The sequence below is a fragment of the Trachymyrmex cornetzi genome, unplaced genomic scaffold, assembly GCF_001594075.2.
Source record: "Trachymyrmex cornetzi isolate Tcor2-1 unplaced genomic scaffold, Tcor1.1 scaffold229, whole genome shotgun sequence".
NCBI lineage: Eukaryota > Metazoa > Arthropoda > Insecta > Hymenoptera > Formicidae > Trachymyrmex > Trachymyrmex cornetzi.
The window spans coordinates 7,168-32,182 of NW_017296945.1; the positions used below are offsets into that span (position 1 = coordinate 7,168).

The 25,015-nt window shown below is 31.4% G+C and overlaps 1 protein-coding gene across 1 annotated transcript in view; it reads right to left on the bottom strand.

The window, feature by feature from the left end:
• Calx (sodium/calcium exchanger 3) overlaps positions 1-24,809 on the bottom strand; it is a 29,695-nt gene extending 4,886 nt beyond the window's left edge. The window contains exons 1-2 of the mRNA XM_018506642.1: positions 22,593-24,809; positions 18,611-18,883 (exon numbers count right to left, since the gene is read on the bottom strand). Coding sequence (XP_018362144.1) covers positions 18,611-18,883; positions 22,593-23,944 — 1,625 coding nt within the window. The 5' untranslated portion in view covers positions 23,945-24,809. The remainder of the gene's footprint in view (positions 1-18,610; positions 18,884-22,592) is intronic.
• Between the last annotated feature and the right edge of the window lie 206 nt (positions 24,810-25,015).

Below are 25,015 nucleotides of genomic sequence, written 5' to 3' on the forward strand. Positions count from 1 at the left end.
TATCATAGGGGCTGCGTGAGATATTGCTGTGGTAGTATAAAAAGACATGTCGATGTACCGCGCGCGGTGCGACATCTAGCGATTTCGTCTGAGTTCGAGCTTTGCTTTAGGATCCCCTTAAAACATGTGTGACTGCGTGTATCATAGGGGCTGCGTGAGATATTGCTGTGGTAGTATAAAAAGACATGTCGATGTGCCGCGCGCGGTGCGACATCTAGCGATTTCGTCTGAGTTCGAGCTTTGCTTTAGGATCCCCTTAAAGCGAAAAAGAAAACTCGTATTTTTAATAAATTTTAAACTCACTGTTATGTTAATATATTAATATATATTATTAATGTACATATAATTATAACTTATATTTAAATTTTAATATTTTTAATAAATTGAAAACGTTAAAAATATCTAAGAAATGTATGTACCATCCGATAAAAAAATAAATCTTATAAGAGACAGGTCTCGAGAGAAAAGGAAAAGCTTAACATTTCAGAGAAGAACTCTTAAATAAATTTCTTGAGCATTGTGAAAACTTTTCTTCGAGGAACCGATTCCTTCGAGAATTCCACACATGAGAAAAATTAACTGGGATATCAGTTATGTATAGCATGTGTCGAGCTTTCATACATAGCCAGTAATATGAAACTATACAAGTGCAACGGAACGAAAGCTCGTTAAGGCGGAGAACTTCATTTAGCGGCGTTATAATTAAACCAACTAATGCTTGTTATCTTGACAGTGAAGCACCTTTGCACGCGAGACTTAATCCGCGTTCATTTATACTGTGCATGCAACTATCCCTTTCGCTTTATTGCAAATCTGTTTCGGTGTAACGTTTCTCAATATGACAATCAAAGTGCCTCTGGGGGAATATAAATTGTAGTTTTGCATGTTTAACTTTTCGGAAGATGATGGATTTCTCTCTGAACGAGAAAATGAAAGATAAGATTAGGAATGTATAATAATTAATTCCTCCTAATCCTTAAATCTTAATTGGGAAAGATAGAATTGGGAATGTCGTAATTTGCTTTTTTATCTTTAAATCTTTATTCGTACTACAATTCCGCCTTTAATTTGTTAAAAAAATCGACATTAATATTCAGCAGCAAGTCCTGCGGAGATTTTTTTACGTCATATTAACGAGGCGACTGCGAAACTAACTGCTGTGCAAAATCGCATCGTTGTACTCGACTTAAACAAATCACGTCGATTTATTCTTTAGAGAAATGACGGGCGTGATTTATTAATCCACGAATGCAGAGCGATACCGAGTTTGCACTTAATTGCGAGTTAACTGACTACAAATGGCTGCGGAAAGCAGTGTAATGCTTTTAATAGTCCGAGATATCGTCTAACGCGATTAGCCAACCCTTTATGTTGAAGGTCTTAAGGTCTTGGGGCAAATTGTATTACATCATGTAACATGCTCGTGTCTTACTAAAATGAGTTCTTTCGCTTTAACAAGTCTCGAGAAAGTCAGTTTGAAGAAACAAACCGAAAATTATCTATAAATTCTTTATAATCTTTTTGAAATCTCAAAGCTTTACTGAAGACTTTTCTTTAAAAAATTCTGAAAAATTCCAAATAAAGTTTCGTTCAGCACTGTTCAGATAACTGTAAAACAGTATTTATATAAATTTAGATTCTACGTTTTTCCTATATATAATCTTCGTATTTTAAATTATAATTAAAAGTAAGAATATCTACAGGGTGTCCCTCAATTTTTAGCCAAGCGCTTTTGTGTATATAATAGAGCGGACTAAATTGAGTCAAAAAGTCCTCTACCATTTTGCAACAGTTAACAAGATATTAATTACTAAAACTCACTGAATATTGGTTTCAATAATTTTTCACTCAAATACTACCAACTTACAGAAAAACAGCAAGAGACCAAAATTGCTTATTTTCTTCTCATAAAGTTCTGAGAATTTTTTCAGAATTTTTTAATACCGTATTTTCTCATGTTAGTAAAAATAGTTGTCAATAAGAAAATGCAGTACTAAAAAGTTGATAAAAAATTCTGAAAAAATTCTTACAGCTCTATAAGAAAATAAACAGTTTTTCTATCTCTTGCTGTTTTGTAAAATTGATAGTATTTGAGTAAAAAATTATTGAAGACCAATATTTGACAACTTTTAATTGATATCTCGTTAACTTTTTTTTCGACTCAGTTTAATACGCTCTATCTACACAAAAGCGCTTGGCCAAAAATTGTGGGACACCCTGTATATATTCTTACTTTTAATTATAATTTAAAATACGAAGATTAAGAAAAATGTAGAATCTAAATTTATTACAATAGCGCTTGGCCAAAAATTGCGAGACACCTTGTACGTGCGTGCGCACGTGCGAGCGTGTACATCTACACCCCTTACTTGCTACAGCAATAACGCAACTCAAAAAACAAAGTTTTCCAGAAAATAAGTTTAAATATTATAAAATATTAAAACTTTGTAATTATTATATATTATAATGTAATTTTGAAATGTAATTTTGTTGTAACATTGTAGAGAAATAAAGTGTTTTAAAGTATATTCTTTCTTTTTTCTTTACGTTTATTTCATTCTTCCTCTGCATCTTAAAAATGACAATTTCCTATTATATCATTGTTGTAGCAATTGAAGGTAATCGTAACATGAATAAATATTATTAGTGCATTAAATATTAAGCAAAATTAAATATAATGAGTAATAAATAACAAATTCATTTTTTTTAAATATATTTTTAAATAATTATTTTTCCAAGAGACTTAGGCTGTTATATTTAAAATATTTCTTTGTATATAAAAAGTTCCCATTATGATTTCTTCTTTTCTGTCTAAGATAATTTACATCTGTCATCCCTAAAAAAAAAACATCCTCTACACAAGTGCACTTTAGTAAAAGAGCAAATATTTCGGAGCCATCGTTCCAGTACGAAATAAAATGTCGTTTACTTGAACCATTCTTGCATGAGATGCGAATCGAGTCGCTCATGCGAGCAGAAGGGGAATAAGAAGGGTTTTCACCCTTGGCGAAGAGAAGAGATTAAATATAACATCAGTGGCGGCTTAGTGTGAAAAACATCACGTTTTATACCTATTTATACAAATTACAAACTATTTCCTCTTTTTATTTAATAACTTTATTATAAATGCATACGTATGAATATGGTACTCTCAAAATCAAATACAACGTTCTCGGCAAAGATTTGAGAAAAATAAACGAGAAGCGACGCTTTTCCTTAAGGATGTGAATGCCGACGCCCATGCTGCGAGATTGATCCGATCACCCAGTACGAGCCAAAGTAACATCATAACGAGCATAACAGCCAGAGCAAGCTCGGAATTCATACGTTCGAAGCGCTGCCAACGCGCAGTGGTGTCCAAAAGAAAGAAAAAGAAATTTGCATGCACGCACGAACGTAGATAACTTTGCAATTTTTTTTATTTATTGCAGAAAACGCTGATTGAATCCGACATGTCGCAACGGAATAGATTGTTTGTTCGCTGACAATATCAATGTCTTTTTATTTGTCCTTGTCACACACATAATACGGTCTAAAACTTTTAATTAAAGTTTCCAATCTAATTTACTACACAATAAAAATATTTTGCATCTGTGCACTGAAAAAATATAGTAAATTAAATCCTTTATAATAAATCCTTTATTTAAATGGTCTCAATTAAATATTTATTGAATATAAAGATATATTTATTTGATACAAAATCATTCATTAGATTTAACTATATCATTTCTTAATGTCAAATAATACACTCTATGAGTAAGTAAACAAACGTTAATATGCTTTTACATTTTGCTTACAAATTATATCAAAATTACGTTTTCTGCATTAATTTTTTTTACATAATATTTGTGTTACTATCTAATACATTCATTTCATGTTGAATTAATACAAAAATTTGAATAGACCATTTGGAAAATGTATTAAATGTAATATAAATTTCAATTGTGCGAAAATTTTTCTTTTGTATTTTTCCATATAATATACTTGCATTTTGACGCATTTATTAATTTATTTTATTATAATTTTATAAAAACACTTCGAATTTTTTCTTTCAAAAATGAGCTAAAAAATCATAGACTTCTTTAACTTGAATTTTATTCCCCACCCCGTAAATATAATTCTTTGAAGAAAAGTAATAACTGTTTGGGGCCAAGTCAGGACAGTAAAGTGGACGATTTCTTGAAAAGCATTCTTGAATAGCAACCTTCCTTAAAATCAATGTGTACATGGCCACATTGCCTTGCAACAACAAGCGATAACTCGCGGTATTGTTTTTCTTTAATGGCATATCTCTCGAGTGATACATTAAGAAAACGTAATACTATCCTATGACGACGGTATTTGAAATCAGTCAGAAAAATCTTCTCAGAATCCCATAGAATTGTGGTTGTGATCTTCTTTTGAAACTTTTAGTTTTGCGTGAAACTTTCACCTTTGCTCTCTCGTGCCTTGGTGAACTAGAACGTCGTGATTCGCATGGATTCTCTTTTTGATAGAGGATCATGGTAAATGCCATAGTTTCACCTCCAGATTCAATAACTTCTTTCTCTCAGCCTTCCTAAAGGGATAAAAGCTCTCGACAACATCTCACTCATTTTTGCCATTTGACCTGCCGAAGAAAGTTTTGACATTTATCCCAAGTTGACTTTATTTATGATATACGTGCAGGATCCGCTGTGGTTTTTTATAAGTCTTGCTGCTAATTCCATGATCTTTGTCTACTTGTCTTTCAGTACTTCTTTCTTCAGAAGGCTTTTTTCTTCACAACGTTCATGTTGTTTCTTCATAACTGTTAGCCGGCCTTGGCGTGATTCAATGGACTCTCTTCCTAAACGGAATTGTTTTGTTCATTTTTTCACGGTGAACCAAGAGAGAAAAATCTCACAAATAATATTCAGACCTTAATATCTCCAATAAACTATTTTTAATTTTCTTAAGGAAATCCTCGAATAGACGTATGTCAATGAAATTTTTACTTGAGCTTAGTGAAGGATCAATTAAGCAATCATCAATGACACATCCTTTTTATAATATTGTTTAAAAACTGATCCCAAAACTTTTCTTGCTGCGTAAACATGATATTACTTCCTTTTACTAGCACCTTTTGTTTATCTATGAATTTTTGATGGTGATAAATAATTTATCAACATTTTTCTTAGTCATATTTCAAACAACAATTTTTGTTAGTCAATTTAAAATGTCGACGCATTTCTAGACAAAGAAAAGTTCCAAAATTGTTGCAAAAATGTAGATTTCATTCTGAATATGGATAAAGCGTAACATAACTTTTGTATATTATGCGTAATGTATAACAGAATATACAGAAGATGATTAAAGCTGATTTGCATGAATCTAAATAACATCGCCAGGTTAAATAACCGACAGCTATTTCTGGCAACCGACTGACACTTCCGTTGTAAGTTAAATTAATTAGTGCCCACGTGGAAGCCGTGATGATAGGCGCGCGTGGATTAAATTAACTCTCAAGTTTTAAAAATGACATCGAAGGCGTGACAGCGCAATGATAACGCGCGTTATCCGCCCTTTATCGAGGCCAGATAAGTTTCTATACAGTTGAGAAACGGATAAACGCCGGCGGGAGAAGGTCTAACTATAAATAGCGTTAGAATATCCATTTAAGCCCGTACGCACGTTAAATCGATCGACCTCTACCCGTTACAATGGGGTCTTACGTTACTGCTTGATAAACACTGATCTCTTTCCTTCGAGTGGGAAATTTACTTATTTATAGCTTCCTCAATCGTGCCGGGTGCCTAACGATAATGAACGTTTGGCACAAATTTTAAGGGTACATAGGCATATCGAAGTTTGGAAGCACCCTCAACTTTCGACAAAATAATAGGCTAAGAGTATTTCGCTTGGTATTCACGCAAATTGCATACTGCGCATAATATTGGTATCAATATTGCTTAGAAAGTATACAGAACGTTTAAGAAAAATGGAAGAGAGAGCAGATAGACAAATTGTGGAAAAATATCTGACAACCCAGATAGTAAGCTGATATACTATTTTTTGTCATTTTGACATTATAATGTCTTTAATGTTCTCCTCGTCAAAATGATGACAAATAACGTTAGCTTGCTATCTGGGAAAAATCGATCTGATTGAAGATAGAAGCAATCCTCGTTTTTTATACGCTACGATACTCATTCATGTTTTTCTCTTTAATAAATCAGTTGCTCATTTTATACATATAAAAATATTCAAACAGAAATATTGAATAAAGAATAATTTATAAAATATTTCATTTTTCATGTATAAACATATTGAAACAAACTAAGAGTCAATACGTGGTTAAAATTAAAAATAGAATGATTTGAAAGGCATATATATAGAACCACAAGGCAAGATGTTAGACGCTATTATTTTATATTTATTTAAGTGAAATCAATTGAAAGATTAATGTAATTCGATTGAAATATAAAATAATAGCGTCTAACATCTTGCGTTGTGGTTCTATCATGCCTTTCAAATAATTCTCTGATATTGAAATAAAATTTAAATATAAGAAATATTTAAAAACTATTATTACATTTTTTGATGATTTTATTCATTATTAGATATCTAATATATGATAATAATATTACTATCCGCTTTCTAAATCTCGAATATATTATCTTTTTAATACCCATGTCATATATTTTGTTAGTCTATATATTTCTGTATAAAACAAATATTCTGTTTATAATTTTTTTGACTTTGCTGAATCGGTCAGTCTATTTTCCACTCTGAATTTTAGAATATACAGGTAATACGTGAGTTTCGGAAGCAATGGAGCAGCCGCGTCTCATCTCCTATTCGTCTTATTTCTCACCCGTGCCTCCGAATACCATCCGAATCTCGCTGGTATCGAACGTTGATATCCGGTTATATTTCTCTGCAAATTCCTAGTAGTAAGAGGATTTGCAGGAAATTATATGTCGCTAAGTGCCCGAATATTCGTGACTATTTTTTGAAGCGGAAAAATTTTCTTTTTAAGAAAAAGGGAAAAGAGCAGTGAGAACAAAGTAAATGACCGTGTTTACGAAAGATATGCGATGTCGCAATATATGGAAGTTATTTAAAGAAGAGATTTTTCCATAAATTTAGAATAATTTTCTTTATTAAAAACAAGAAATAAATACATTTTTTAGTTATAATCGATTATATATATATATATATAACAATATAAATTATTTATTATTAAAAAAATTTTATTTGTTATTAAATAAAATCTTACAACACACAATATTATTCTTTTTATATTATGTGATACTAAATATAGTTTTTATTAATTACAGACATTATAATATATTACGTAAAATTGAACTTTGATTCATTTTTGTCACAAATCTACGCACATTGAAATTAATTTTGTTGGACTAATGGCGCCATTTGAATGCCCGCAAATTGCGAATAATTGCGTAAATTTGTCACAAAAGTTGCAAACTGCAACCAAAGTTAGATTCGGATGCATTTATCTGCATGTAACTACATCTTCTCTTGCAGCAGTACACATATCGCATAAACCTTTATTACATTGTATCTATCAATATATACACGGAGGTCACATGTAAAATCGCAATATAAATTTGCGGAGGTACATGCATAAAATGCAAATTTCATGGCTAAATAAACGTACCCTGTGATTTATTAGAATCAAAAGACATGCAAAGAAACCTTAATTCAGGTTATTGCTAAATCAATAAAATCAGACTTTATATATTTTTAATATAAATTTTTTCAAACACATCAAATTTTGATTATATTTAGTTTTTTATATTATAAATTTCCATTCACTTTAAATATTTTATTGCATTTTTTAAATTTTATTATAAATATTTATAGAAAATGATACACAAATTTTAGCTGGATTTTTCTGTTAATTTTTCCGTAGTAAAACTGGAAATTCTTTCAAAGAGAAGACTTTGTCTTGAAACGGTACGCCTACACTGAGAGAAATGTTTTGTACCAGTGAAATGTTTGTTGATATATGATCAATCAAACAGTTGGTTACCACGACAATACTAGTTTGTTGAATTTATTAACTAAACAGATCATTTAATGGTACAAAACTGTTTTGTATGATGTTTATAGATCTTTTGTAATTAGAAATAGAACATTTTGTTACCGGAACAAAATGAATAATATATAAGTATCTCTCATTTTCTACAGAGTGATTATGTTTGGCGTTTTTGAATTTCCTATATCTATAAACATTATACAAAACAGTTGTATACCATTAAATGATCAGTTTAGTTAATAAATTCAACAAATTAATATTGTCGTCATAAACAACGGTTTGATTGATCATATATCAACAAATGGGTTTTGTGTCAGTAACAAAACTTTGGTTATTGGTACAAAACGTTTCTCTCAGTGTGGATAGAAAAATTTCCAGATTTTTCCTAAAAACTGCATATTGAATGTGTTAGCAAGGGAAAACTGCATCAGCTGCTTTAAGTATTATTGAATTATTCCAGCACGTTTCATATAGCGGCGCTATGTTCATTCGAATATTACGTATTGCCTTAGCAATCAAAGCAATCCTCCAAAGCGGGAGTAAACCTCCGTATTTATTCATGCTTTGCAGCCGTCGGCACATAATGTATCGCAAACATTCAATTCCCACCCTTCATTCTAAACCATTTCTTTCTTAATATCAAGACCATCTTTTCCCTAAAAATCCGATAAGATGGCCAATGCACTTTGTAATATTTTGATAAAATAAAAGTTCTGTTAAGTATTTTCTGTTTAATTTCGATAGTATTGTTACTTTAAGCTTCAGTGAAAGTAATATCCCAAATATTGTTAAAAAGTAACAAGAATAAATCTATGTTTTTTGCATTTTAAAAAACTATGGCCATCATATCCGAGTTTACCCTAAAAGAAAATCGTCTACCGATCTATCTTTCAGTTCGAATTTCTGCCGCAAACGGAACGAGCACCTAATTCGGCGACTAGATATCCTTAAATAATATTAAAAAACAAACATTTTGACACCAAATTTGTTGGAGCACCTAATTTTTTAAGGCAACTTCTCTCTTGTGAGCCGACTGTTCGACTGATGCCTAATTTCTGTATATAATTCTGTATATGATATATATTTTCGAATTATTTTGGTCGTTCCTTGGAGCACCTAATTAGCACCTAATTCTAGTGTATTTGTTTTGTTTGTTTACGTAATAATTATCTATTTTTTTTATTGGGGGGGGGCTAACTTAATATTAAGCTAGCCCCCCCAAAAAAATTTTTTTTTCTGCCAAACGGTTCGAGCACCTAATTTCGCACTTCAGCACCTAATTAGCACTTAATTTTGGTATATGTTAGAATTACTTAACAAAAATTGTTAAGTTTAATCGAATCTATCATTCTTTTAAGTTTGTCTACTAACGACTTTGCGGAAACATTTTATACATAATTAGTAAGAAGGTGAACTATACAAAGTGTATATTTGCGACGTAAAATAATTATTTTGAGACATAACTTGTCCCAGACTTTGTCTCGTTGAATAAAGACAACGAAGCATAAAATTCGACATCGCGACGTGAACCCATAAATGAGCCAATGACGGGGGTAAGAAGCCCCTGGAGTGCACTATACTGCATCCCTGTACTCTTCACAATTAAATTGCACTATGACACACATTTACTTGTTTTAACGATTAAATGAAAAATGTTATCGCACTTTTTTGTGAATATTATACAAAGTATTAGAAAAGGATTATAGTACAATTAGTGAACAAATAGTTAAACGGATAATAAGTAGAAATTATATAGTCTATTAGCGCTCAACGTTAATTATAAAAAAAATAGAAGAAATTATACTCATAAATAGAAATAATTTTTACAAAGTTGTAATAATTACACTTAAATTGATTGCATTTTTTAATAAAACTATATACCTATATCTTTCCTGCATTAATCGATCTTCTCGTTATTTTCTCTCTACACACAAAGTACTGATTTGTAAGACTATTAGAAAATTTATTTGCAAGTTTTAAGTCAAGAAATCAAAAAGCCATTAAAAAATTTACGATTTCTAAAGATAATTATATAACAAATAATATTTCTTTAAATCATTTATAAATTTTAAAGAGTAATACATCCATACATTAATATGATAAGCAGACAGATTAGCGAACGGATTGTTTTTAAAAATTCGTATAAATAGAAATAAAGAAATACTAAAATTTATACAAGATATGTGTATTACATATGATCGATTATCTCGATCATTTATAGGCAAACAAGAAAGATAGGAGAAATGATAGCAGCCTTAGCAAAACAGTAGCTAATGGAATGGCGAAGTTAAAATCACATTCGCGAGGCTTTCAAACCCGTCAAAATTCACCACGTAGTCTCGATAATGGATGCCTTTCTGTTCCACGTGCAGTTCAAATAAACATTATTGTTTTAGTATATAATAACAATTAAAGATATATACACACATATACATCTATGTGTAGATGTCCTATACCTAATCCAAGAGCCTTAAATCTTTCATTTATAATCGAAATATGTAATAGTTGTCTACAATAAGCCATTACCTAAACTTTAAATTTTAAATCGTAAATAAGAAACTGACCAATCACGATCGAATGTCAGAAGAATAATTATTATATAATCAACTATGCTTGGTCAGTTTCTTACAACTTAAGACTCAAAGGTAATAGCTTTTGTAGAAAGCCCATTAGAGGAAAATGTTATTTCGTTTGAAGAAACAAATGTTATAATAAGCATAGTAAACACTTTTTTATTATTTTATTATTATTATTATATTTATTTTTCCCGAGATTTTGTACCTTTTTAAACAAAGGTACATATTTTTATTATCATGCTGTTATAGCTAAGGTCAAGACCACTACAGTGACCTATAAAAACATGAGCTTTATATTATCTTGAGAAAAATCCAGAAATATGTACGGGAGAGCAGATAAATAATGAATAATATAAAAGGGAAAGAAAGAGTAAAGAAAATCTACTAATAAATCCGCAAAATAATGTCCATTAATCTTGATATATTTTTGTAAATGATAAATGATCAACTCTTTTGTCCCCTTGCAATTTTTTGACTAATGCGTTAACGCATACAATTTTAATACAATATGTTCCCTCATATTTTTCAGCATCGGGATCAGTAAATTTTCATCGCAAATGCTACCGACGATAATTTTATCGAGTTAAACTCTCGCGTGGAAATGAAACAAGCTAAAGACATAGGAAAAACGTGTCTAATAGGGTCGTAAAGGTACACTCGCACGTTTCGTGCAAACGTGAATTACCCAGTGACCTCAATACAGCGCACTTTTCGCGCGCGTTTCTAGTAAGCACGAGCAATATCAGTCAGGCACGGCTGTTCCTCTGTTAAAATACTGAGTCATTTTCAGTCATAAATGGATATTATGTAAAAAAAACAGTTTTAAATTACAAATGAAAATCAAATTTATTTCTTAAACAAATATTAGAAAATATAAGAGATAAAATGATATTTGTTCACATAATGTTACGAAAAAAGTTATATACTCAATAAAACTTGGTACAATGTAATTACATCGATTCTCATCGAAAGTTCTCAGATACCCTTTAGAGAAAAAGTACCACCCTCAGCAAACACTTCTATGTTTAACAATTTAATTTTAGCTGTACGTAAGTCCCCTCTTCCCCCTTTTAAATCAATAAACTTAACTTTTTTCATGTGAATTGTATCTTTTTTCATCAAATTTGGATTTAGTGTAAACTTATTTTTTAGTTTAATAATATTGTCAGAGAATTTATCATTTCTGGATTGAGGATTTAAGATTGGATATTAAGATTGAAGATTCCTAAGATTGATTGCACCGTAAGAAAAAGCACAAAATTTAGATATAAATAACTTTATAATATATAACCATATTTATAATCATTTTTTTCAGTAATATTAAAGTTCTAAAAGATTTGTAAATAATCTTGCTGATGCATGTTGTTTGATACAGATTTCTATTTTTAATGACATTTGACATTTGGTTTAACTAATAATGCTTGTATTAAGTGTAAAATGTCCTATTGTTAAAATAGAAACAACATACATCGCCTTAGAAATAAAGCTTTAGGAGTTGATTTTCAGCAAAAATTTTATTTAGCATTATTTTCTTGATTTTTAATATTAAATATTTTGAGTACTTGATAAATTTTGCTGTAATTATTGACTGTTTGATTTTCAAACAATTGATTTTCAAGTTCTTATGTCGTATTTTAAGATTACTTAAACATTAGTTAGAAAGTAGATGAGAATCATAATATTTTTCGATGCAAAATGTTATTATCTCTTTTGTGGATCACTTCGAGAAACAATATAATATCTCGCAAATTCTGAACATTCTTTAACTAGATCGCACTGGAATGGAAAGTTTATGAGGGATTTATTTTCAAGTTTACGGAAGTTTACTAGAAAGAAATCTCTCTTTAGTATAGCAATCTTTCTCGCCCTCTCTCTCCTTCTCTTTGAATCTATTTTTCTAAAGATAAATTCGGGACATTATAAAAGAGCGATGCACCACCTCTAAAAAAAATCATTCGTATTAAGTGATTACGAACGAAATTAAAACAATCGGGTCTAATTAATGAACAATGCTCTTCGATTTTAATGGTAGTGAGAAAGAAACAAGTTCTCCTGCAGTAAAATTATTTTCACTATTCTCATAAAAACGCATATCATTTGTTTAAAGAAAATCTCACTTTAAAGTTAATATATTAAAATAAATTAATACGTGCCATATTTTTTACATGCTTTATTTATATTCTATATTTCTCCATAGTAATTTTTGACACTTCAAATGCGATTATTTCCTTAAAATTCTATTTTATGGAATAAATTCTCAATTTAAACGCATTCAGAAATTTCCAAAGCGATCTGCATGCAATATTATCCGTAAAGCAATGCGAAGCTGCGAACAATCGCGAGAAATTAGAGAGTTGTACATATCGGAAGCGAGTATTACAACACAATGGTTAGAATTTAGATTAAGAATAAAGACAGTTTGTGAGGATAAACTGTATTACACTTGTCGAAGTTCAATGAAAATCAAGGCTCAATGAAAATTTTAATAATATTTACTAAGAAAATAAAAATGGCAAAGATACGATCAAATATGTGTCAATAAATGTATATAACAAATATAAAATGCATAAAAAGCGTCGATAAAAATCAAATAAACTTAAGGCTTTAATCTTAAAGCCTCCTGTTTTACCACATAAGCACGTAATAATTTTTGTATAAAAAATACTCTCTCTCTCTCTCTCTCTTTCTCTCTTTCACCGATTCGAAAATCCTTACAATAACTATATTATATAATTCGCTCGTATAAATTTCAACAATAAATAAGAAGACTCTACCAGGTCAATTCACAACCGAGCTATAAAAAAGGTGTAAACAATAAACTTTATTATTCTTTTGTAATTCTTTTTTAACAAATTCACGGAACGTTTCGTCTGTACTAAGTCCTCCCCTCAGCCGTGTATTTAAATAAATCATAAAAAACTCCGAAAACATTAATACGTGTGCGTGCGTGCGTACGTGTGTGTTATGCGGCGTCTACAATGAGATTTTAAGGCGTAAAACTTAAACTTTAAATTCTTAGCCGTAAGAAATTGACCAATTACAATCGAATGTGAGGAGAATACTCTACTATGATCGGTCAATTTTTTACGTGCTTAAAGCTTAAGTTTTACGCCTTAAAATCTCATTGTAGGCGCCACTTTACACAACAAATAATTATATCATCATATAATATATTAAATATGGAAAATATATTTAAAAAATAATAAAGTATATATATAAATATAAAATATACAAATATATAAATTAATATAAGTAGATTCATAATAAAATATACTTGAAGTAATTCAAATAATTTATTAAAACTTTAAATAATTTTTTTTTTTAAAGCATCATAGATAATGTTAAAAAAATAAAACCCATGCAGTAATAATAAACTAATATACAATTTACCAACTTTTAAAAAGCTATTAAGTAGCTTTCAGTTTAATGAATCAGGGGACTATTTAAATGTTTATATATGTATAAAATCCTTAATAAATAAAATTTGTTATAAAAAATAATGTATGACGTAATATCTCTTAATGCAAATCTAATACTGTCATCGAGAATTATATTTTACAAACGAGGTTCTGATTATGCACGAGTATTAGACTGGCCTTCTAATTATCTTCTACGAGTCACTAATTACTGATAAAGCTACGATAGAAATGCATTGTGCTAGTTACAGCATCACACCAGTATCCCATGTTGTACAGTTAATTGCAGCAGAGAAGCGATCTGCATTCTATCGAACGTTAGTGTGGGAAATTTCAGTACATTTATATCTGTCTACAGTATAATAGAATTTCGGAAATTCGAATCACCAGTCATACATGAATTAAATAATATATTAATTAATATATAAATATCTTTGTAAATATAAATTTTTATTATAATTTGAAGGTACTTTATTTCTTGTCTTCGCTATATCATATCCATTATTCTAGACTTTAACATTATTTTTATATTTAACACAACCTCAAAAATCATGCAATTCTTAATCCTTTAATTTGATTAAAATATGAAAATATTTTATTCTTTGCACTCGACATATTGTTCGAACTTTTGTTTTAATCTTCTTTTCATATTCACCAATTATAACGATATTTAAAAACAATGGAATTTACTTTGTACATTTTTTTAAAAAAGTTAACCGTGTTATACCACGTGGTACATATTATAATAAATCGATACTCTTTTTTACATTTAATTTTACGTTTATGCCATCCCTATTTCAGTTTTTAAAATGCCATCGTGTAATTTTTTGCAGATAATTTATAGTGCTAATTGGCACAGTAAGCTGATATAATCTAATTATATGGCGCGAGTTTCCAATTACCGATTGTATCGCGATGACGATCGATTCTTACATTACGCTTAACCATTTAGTTAACACAACCTTTGGTGACGATGAGTAATAATACTGTCTGATGAAACTAATTTGATACAACAATAATATTGATCTTAAAAATACATTAAACTTTAATTACATCACATTTTCTGAGCATTTTCTCTGACTATAAGTTCTTTTAAGAAATTTTATTTTATGTGATATATACATAATACATATATTTATCAGTTATTGTAGTAATTAATATTGTCAATAAAACAAGATTAGTAAAAAGGCAATAGGAGTCTACCTCTGGTTATTAAAAATTTCGAGTTTATTATAATAAAAATATCATCTAACTCTCTCTCTCTTTGTACGTTTCGACTCCAATTTTGAGTCATCTTCAGCAATACCGCAACAAAATATACAGCACATTATAAATCGTAGTCAATATCTCAATCTTTGCAATTTTCCATATGTGCGGTTACCATAATTTCGTGAGATCGTGAGTACGTTATCCAACACAGTTGGTTGGCTGAGTGGCAATAATAACTCAAGCTAAAATTTTTAAAACAGTACAGAAATTAACACAAAATAGAACCACAAAAACTCCATCAACCCATCTCACGAAACCAAGCAACTCGCAACAATCCGAATCTGTTTTATACAATATTTCACAGTGAAACACATCACTATCTTTTTATTTTAAATTACACGATTAAAATAGAAGCAAGTCAGTCTCGCAAGTACAGTATTACGCTTCTATACATTAAGATACGTGTGCACATTTATAATGGTCGAACAACAAAACATCTAAACTTTGTTGAGGATTTCCATGTAAGCGTTACTTAAGGCGATGCTAAAGCCTCCTGTTTTACCACATTTCCATTCGGTGAAAAATCTCTGTATTGGATGTACGGATTGCAAAAGTATTATTGCTTAAAGTACGCATAAGCTGCACTGGATTTCCTGAGAAAATCGAAAAAAAGTTTCAGATTCGTTAAAAATTCACTTACTTTTGGCTCGTACAGCTGTCCCCTCAGATATATATTTGCTTGATATAAGAGTTTTAGAGGCCATATCTTGAAAATAAGCGTGCAGCTGAGGTCACATTATTGAAACGAACGATACCGAGTTTGTAGAACTAAGATTGAAAGTCTAGAAAAGAAATATTTCCACCGAATAGAAAAGGTATACAGGTGTTTTGCGAAGACTGGGACTGTCAACAGAGCCGAAATTCCGTGTAGCAGTAGTTGCGCGGTCTTGCGATAGATGGTGCTGGCATATGTTAGATAAGAACAGATGTATGCGTTTGAGTAAGACAGAATGATATATATTAATGTAAAACTAAATCAAAGATGTCACCACTATTATCGAAATTGGAATTTAAAAAGTCTACTATCGATCTTGATTGAGTTGGGTAATCGGTTTAGCATCCCCTTAAGGCTAAAGTATTCGTTTAAAAATTTAAACCATTAATCTGTTTTTATATGTAACATTTCCGATGTTATACGCTTATTGTAAAAACCTTCCACATCCAAAATCTCAATATTGTTCCAATCAAAGTTGTGATCATAATGCTATCCTATGTTCCGTAATAACCGAATGAGATGTTGCTCTAATAATATTTTTCTTATGTTTCAATATTCTAGTTTTTAATTTTCTGCCTGTCTGGCCCACATAGGATGCATCGCAATCAGAACAATTAATTTTGTAAACAACATTCCTTTTCATCATTTTAGGTAACGGATCTTTGTAAATTTTTACGAATTGTTTTAATTTATTTATACTGTAAAATGTAACTCTATTGCAGACACCATTAATAATATCCTGAAATTTCTTGGAAATCCCCTCTATAAACGGAATGGAAAATCATTTTACCTTTTCTCTTTGTGCTTTAGCTACTGATTTCTTTATCGTTGAATTGGATCTACCAATCAATATTATAATCCTTTTATATATTTATGGTTTTAAAAATAAAATACAATCGGTAGTCATTATGTATTAAAATATTAACTAACAATTCCCAATTCTTATTGTGAAAAAATCGGATGTGAAAGGTAAAATATTCTGTCCACAAGATTGAAAATTAACCCCTTTTTGGGGGAAATCGGATGCTAAGACCAATAATTCAAATACCTATTCGAAAAGGTAGGTTTTTGGTACCAATCAAAAATTAATCTATTATCTTCCATAATTAAACTTATGTCCAAAAAATTAATAGAATTCCCCCCAACTTCCATTGTAAATTGTAATCTCCCATGATAAGCATTAAATTTGTCAAGAATAAAATCAGTCTGATCAATAGATACGCAACACATTATATCGTCAACATATCTATAATAAAAAGGAATAATAGAAAATTCGAAGGTACTCAGCACACAATTCTCCAAATCACACATTACCAAGTCGACAATTATCGGCGACAATGGGGAACCCATAGGAGTACCATAAGTCTGTTTATAAAACTGATTGTCAAAAGAAAAATACGTGGAATCTAAGACCATTCCAACTGCTTTTAAGAATTCATTTTCAGGTATTTTGCAATTGTTACTAATAAAATTCCATCTATTTTTTAGTGCCTCAATGGCCAAATCAATCGGAATGTTAGTAAATAATGAAATAACATCCAACGAAATCAAACAATAATCCGGATCTGTCTTAATTTTGTTCAGATTATGTACTAAATCGAAACTATTATCAATGTTACTAAAGGACTTCGGAATACTTTTAACAATCAATTCATGTATAAAAGTCGCCAAATTGTAAAGGGTACTGTCAATCGAAGATATAATGATACGATACGGACAATTCTCCTTGTGTACCTTCGGCAAGGCATAAGCCCTGTATATTTTGTTGCGGTATTGCTGAAGATGACTCAAAATTGGAGTCGAAACGTACAAAGTTAGATGACATTTTTATTAAAATAAACTCGAAATTTTTAACAACCAGAGGTAGACTCCTATTGCCTTTTTACTAATCTTGTTTTATTGATTGATTTAAGGAGTTGCTAACTTGTTTTAGTTTAAATTAAATTAATATTATATTAATTTATAATATATTCTAGAATTATTATGTGTGTATTTTACTTTGCTTTCAATTTCTTCGGTAATAAAATATTTTATTTTATTATATATCTCATTTTTATGTAAAAACGTAGCAAAATATATTTTTTACATACAACATTATAGTAGAATATTAATTTATATATCTGTAAATGTATATTTTATTTGATTACATTTTACTACCTTCTTTACTTTTAAAAGAACTAAATCTCTCTTGATTATGAAATAATTTTGTTTTAAGTAGTTTATTTAAAACGTTTATTAACCGGTCTATACATAGAAGTATACCATTTAATGCGTAGATTAAATGACTAACATTTTAAATTTCTCCTCCTTCAAAAAAGATTAAGTATGCATTAATCATGTATCGTTTTAGCTTGTTAGTAAATAATCATTTTATTTCTTTTCCTTGTAATTTAGAGTTACATCATGACTTTGTAATACTCCCCAAGTAGCACAGCAACGCTTACAAAGCGCTAAAAAAGTAATTATATGTGCTTTTTTAGCACTTTGTTGACGCTTTGTAAGCGCTGTGTGCTACTTAGGTCTTTTACTCTTTTTATTGAAATTATTCTCTTTTTTAATGAATTTTACTCAGTTATTTCCTAATTTAAAAAGGAGGAACTATGTTACTCACTCTGTCTGATTATCCTCAAACGTCAAGCTGCCTTCGGTATGCACATATTGCTTGCCAGGCTTCGCAGTGCCCTCCATAGTACGATAAGGGATAATAACGCGACCTCGGGCCCCACTATAGCGCACTATCCGCAGAGGATGCTGACCCACGCTCTCCACTAGTTCTACATCTCTCTCGGGAAACCCAAAAATGCCGCTGTGATCGTCATCCAGAATCATTACCGTTGCTAAGCTCGGCGAGACAAGCATTGCTGGTTGTGATACATTACTAAGCCTGAAAATTAGAAAATATTATCATTAGTTTGTGAAAAATTATACTGACTTCAACAACAAAAATCGCTTCCACAAATTCGGCACAATAATAACATATAATTAAAAAAATTTTTTCAAACAAAGAGATAACATTGTAAATTATAATCATCTATTTTTAAAACGAAAGTAAATATGTCAATTTTATACAATAAGCGTTATTTATTAATCGATTTTGCAATGACTAATACAAATAAATTTCTCGCTTGTCAAATTGACCTTGGATTACACATATTTTAATTTGCAGCTCGACAAATCTTTTATTTTCTATCTAAACATGTCATTCGGGGTAGAATACTTTAATCAAGTTCACAGGTAAGCTGGTCTATAATTTCAACGTTCGTATTTGTTATTCAAAAGAGTATTCATCCAAGATTTTATTTTTATCTGTTGATCTCGTTTGATACAAAGATACTTTCTATCATTTATTCTTACTATTTAATTTCTTATATCTTCTTTATAATATATAAGTAACACGTGCAATTTTTATAACAGATATATATTGTACATATTATAATACGTATATATAATTATATAAATTACATATAATTAAAATTTTTTCCTCAACAATATTATTTTATATCTATTTGATCTTTCATTTGTACTAAAAATTAATTTTTATTCAACTTGTATTAAATTTTCATATTTTTTTCTTTATATCTAAAAACACAGAAATAAAATGTCCTTGTAATTCTAATATATAATGCCTTACCACATAATATAATATAGACAATATCGTTCTGTTTTACTTTACATTATTATAACTATTCACGTACATGTGAGAGAATAGACTATTAATGCCAGTAACAGTCTTTAGATTTTTTTAGAATTATGACACGTAAGAAGATTATCAAGTAACAATAGTTTTCTCCTCGACCTATATCACTAATAATCGGTAGAACTCTTTATTACCGTAATTGATGCAGAAATACAATGCAATTTAACTTCTTTGTACTTTGTTATTTTTCTCCGATTTTTCTCTCGATCCGAATTATCAAGTACGTTTATCAGTACGTTTTACTTATAGATTTAATAGCACATGCACGTGTGATTTCCGCACGACCTAGCAATGCAATCTGACATGCGAGGAAAAGTTGCAAATAACAGAAATAAATAATCGGGTCACCTAGCCGAAACAACACGAACCTGCAGTTTCCAATCGTGGTGTGAAATAGAGGGATCTATAGATTGTATATAAAAAGAAACGCATGTATTGCTAAGGAAAAAAACGAGACCGAAAGAGACCATAGAAGAAACAACAAAAAAAGATGAAATATAGGGAAACTAAAATACATCTAAAATTAACCACATATTCATAATTTCACATTTCTCATTATTCTAAAAGTATTTTTGTGTCACAAAACTATTCTATCGTGATTTTTTTCTATATAAACATGTTGCTTTAATCCGAGGACCAAGTTTTATTTCTGTGACATCCGATAAAAATTTCAAGCTCTTTGCATTTTTATATTGGCAATGTTAAGTGAAAATAAAGTACAAGTTTAAAAAACATGACGTTCAGATAAATTAAATGTTTATGATTTGTATGTGCAAAGATTCTTCTGCGTTTTCCAGAAATTAATTTATAATTCGATTAGATGTAAATCCATGAATTTTCTTGCAATTTTTCTGCGAAAAACGTTTGTCAAAAAAATATATTTTTAATAATTATAAAAATTGTACAGCTCAATTTAACAGCTTCAGTGTCATATATTGTGTATACAAAAGTATAATACATAATCCAAAGGTTAAGTAATCGTTTTCCCATATCATCGCTATTCAGCTTTAGCAAACAAAAAATTTGTTGTAAACAAAATGAAAACATGATATAAAAGAAGCAAATATAAAATGTGTTGATATCATAATTAAATAATCTATAAAATGTATAAAATGTATGTGTAAACATATCTGTGCAACATAATTTATAAACTAATGTTAATATTAATTATTGTGTAGGTATATTATTATATATTTTAAGTACATGATGTAAAATACATGAAATTGTGTTAATAAATAAATAAAAATATTTAAAGATAAAAATATTTAAAGAGTAATATTAATAAAATAATTAATTGTGTTGATTTATTAAACACATCAACGTATTAATGAATTGTTTTTTAACTTTTCGAGTGTATCTCTATATCTTTCAATCAAACTTGCATATTATATGTAGTAATATTAACGACTTTACAATATGAAAAAAAGAAGCATAAAATCACAACACAAATTGTTATTAGTGGTATGTCATATATTAAAATTCAACAATATTCATAACGACTTTAATTGTATTAAATATAGCCATGCTAGTAGCCACCCTTAACATCTTTCATTAAATCAATCAATAACAGCTTATTTACTGATTAAATTGCAACTACTACTCGTTTGAAATCAATTGAAAGATTGCCCTTTCGTCGCTGATCAATGATCTTGTATGACTACAATGAACTATGTCCAATATAGATATATTTTAAGAATTATGCTTTCTTTAAAAAGGAATATTGATATAATTGCAGTTCTTAATCAGCACACGATAATTATATTGGATGCCTTATGGCGTTGCTTTTAGCCTCTTGAAATAAATTATCGATAAAAACTCCAATATTCGAATATATAAACATACTTTACATTAATGTTATTATATAAAAAAAGGAAGAAAGAATAACTAGAAATATAGGATTTGCCGCAAATTAAATTTCGATGGATCAGATAAGTAGATGTGTAAAATTAAATCTCTCTTATTCTTTATTTAATTTCAGGTAGACTTTATTGTAGTAAATTGTAATTTTTTTATTGATATAAAATATAGTTATTCAAATATTAAAGTTAGAACTTTCGAAATACCACATTTCGCAGAAATGTGATATAAAACAATGAAACTTTGGTAAAAATAATATCAATAGAAATAAAAAATCAATTTAAAAAAGTATACCATTTCATAAATATCTCATGTTGAACAAAAAATAGATAAAAATAAACAATAAAAGCGAACGCGGTTATCAGAGCACAGTGGTTAGAGATTATTATTAAAATCATATATAAGTATCGCAATTACAATTGCATGATTACGATTGCGGTTACGATACTTGGGAAAAATTTTAACAATAATATATAAACACACTGCGCTCCGACATTCACATTGGCTCTTATTCGATATTCTTATCTTTTTTTTAACTGATATATCAATATCCTGACCGTTCTGATAACTTTAACAAAGCAATTTACAACAATTTTAAGCTGTATCTTTTTGAAAAATGAAAAATGCAAGAAGTGTCAGAATGATATATTTTAACTTTTTAATTATGAGCATCATTAAGTCTTATACGCGAATATAAAATAATATAATAGCTTTGTATAAATTATAAACTTTGTAATTTAAATTTTATTTAATACAATGTGTAATTTTCAGTAATTATGAATAATACATCAAACTAACAATAATATTAAACTGTTTTTCATTTTTATCTTTGCACAATTCATTGTATATCTCCATTTTTATTGATAATACGAAGACTAACTGGAATGACATTTTATTTTTATTGTTTTCCTCATTTCCAGGTATTTGATATACCTTAAAATAACGACCTTAATATTTCTTCGCTAAAATGGTTCGAATTTCTCTAACATTGTATATATTCTATCATCATAAGTGTTTGCAAAAAGTGATTATCACTTACCTCACGTAAAAATGTTCATCCTCCTCGAATAACTCGTCATCGATAACTGAAAGCTTGATAGTCTTCATGGTCTCGCCAGACTCAAAAGTCAGAGTGCCCTTGGCACTCACATAATCAGATCCCGCTTCAGCGGAGCCATCTTCGGTGCAATAATCCACAGTGCAGGGTCTGCTGAGATCACCTCCAGCCCTGGAAACGCCCACTTCAAAGGTCCCAACGTTCTCCATCACAGTATAATGACCAGGTTCGAAAAATACTCTCATGGCGTTGACATGTTCGATATCGATACTCTCCGCTTCAGCTTTCTGCAACTCGGCCTTGACCTCGCTAAGGTCGCTCTGCGCTCTTTCGCTGATCTTCCTGCTGAGGTTGCCCGCGCCTACCATCTTCCTCGTAGCCTGCACTCTATAAAAGGCCCTGCTCTTAGGACCTTTTCCCAATACCTCCTCGTGAGCCATGACTTCCAATTGTTCCAGAGCCAAAGTAGGGTACTTTTTACGCAGTTCCTTTAATGTATTGATGTAATCTCGGCGAGTTTGCTCGAACTCTTTCGCTTCGGGAGAATCGCCGTCGGCTAGGCGGTCCACCATGCCGTGAAAACCATCTTGCTGAGGCTTGATTTCCAGCTCCACCCCCATCTCGGAATCCCCAGCCTCCGCCTGCACGATTACACCCCGCTTGTTCATTCGGTAACCTTTGTGCAGATACTTGTAGATCAGCAGTCGTCGATCAGCAACGTAAGCCGTCAATACTGTGGCTGGGAAGAAGGCGAAGGTCAAGATGCCTTCCCAGATCTCCAGTACACCGGGACTGGAAACCGCCAGGATAACGTAGAGCCATACGTAGGCGAAGATGCTCCAAGTGGCGGTGACGAAGAAAACGCGCAGGTGTTTTATCTTCCGAGTCTCACCATTGGGAATCACAAACACGCATAAGGAAATGATAACAAAGAGATTGTAAGCGGCGGAGCCAACGATCGTGCCCGGGCCCAGCTCACCCGCTTGAAAGTTCTTCGCCCAAATTTCAATGATGGACAGCAAAATCTCGGGAGCACTACTGCCGAGCGCCATTAAAGTCAGATTGGCTACCGTTTCATTCCACACTCGCACCACGATGATCTGCGGCTCCCTCCCATGACGACGCACCACCAATTCTTTCTCCTTGGACGTAATCACCTCAATGGCAGCCATAAAACGATCGCTAATGATCGACACGCCGATGAACAGATATAACAGCAAAAAAAAGTACACCAGGCCCCGGAAGATGATGTCGATTAGATGCAAGTTGTTCTCCGGACGCCAGAGCGGTATCACTAGGCCCGGCTCGCAGCGCACCGAGTAGTTCCCAGACATATTGTCAGAGTTGTATGTCGAAAATTCCGGCTGGAACTTGACGCGGTCTTTCTTTCAGTAAGTTACTTGCCGTCTCTTCGGGAATAAAACTCCGCGTGGAAAAATCTCGTTCTTCATTCGGACTGACTCAGGGCGATCTTCCCGCGGCGTTATTATCTTGATTGGCGGCTCGTTTCCGAGGGATGAAAATTCGAAAAATTTACTTCCTATTCGAGGAAAAGGACGAGAAGCAAAATAGATTTCTTTTTTCGAGCCTCGAAATAAATAATCAGACTTAAAGACTATCTTCTCTCATTTATTATGTTTCCCTTGCATAAATTTTACTCTCTATTACATCAACATTGACTAGCGATATTCACCGATATTCACCTCTAACGTGCGAAAAGCGTAAACGAAGAATCCAATCTTCCGCATGCGATGCAAGTGTGTTTGTTTTTGCTGAAAGAAGGGCGATGACGTCTCGGAATTACCCCAGTCGCGGGTACAACAACGATAATACCATCGAACTGCAATTTTGTACCAGCTAATTTTTTCCCTCAGCTTCCTTACCGACTAATTTCGTTTTCTAATCAAGTCTTCGACATCGTATCCCCGTCAAATTGGCCTTGGAGTATTTTTGCTGTGTGTCACTGCCCTGTCCTCCCCTGCACTCACGCACTCCCGCCCTGCTAACACCCCTCTCTTTACGCACGCCCGCTCGCACCCTCGGAAAGACAAGCTAGTACCACACGGATAACACTGAGAATGGTATATCGGCGTTGGGAATCGGCTACCGATGGCACCCACCGATATTACCGCGGCAGTGAGCTCCCATCACGAAAGCGGACCCTCTGACACGACGGGGTAACAGAACCGTACCGGGCCGCGCTCGAACGAACACTGAAAGAGGAGTGAGAGAAAGAGAAGAGGCTAGAGGAGAGAGCGGCCAGACCGAGTGGGGAGTGGTGTCTCGAGCTAGCCAGACGTGGCCACCCCATCTCTTTGCCCTCCTCCTCTCGCCCTTTAGCCTTCTCCCGTATCGCTCTAGTCGCGTCCTCGTCGACGGCAGTGCGCCGGCGATACTCCTATCTC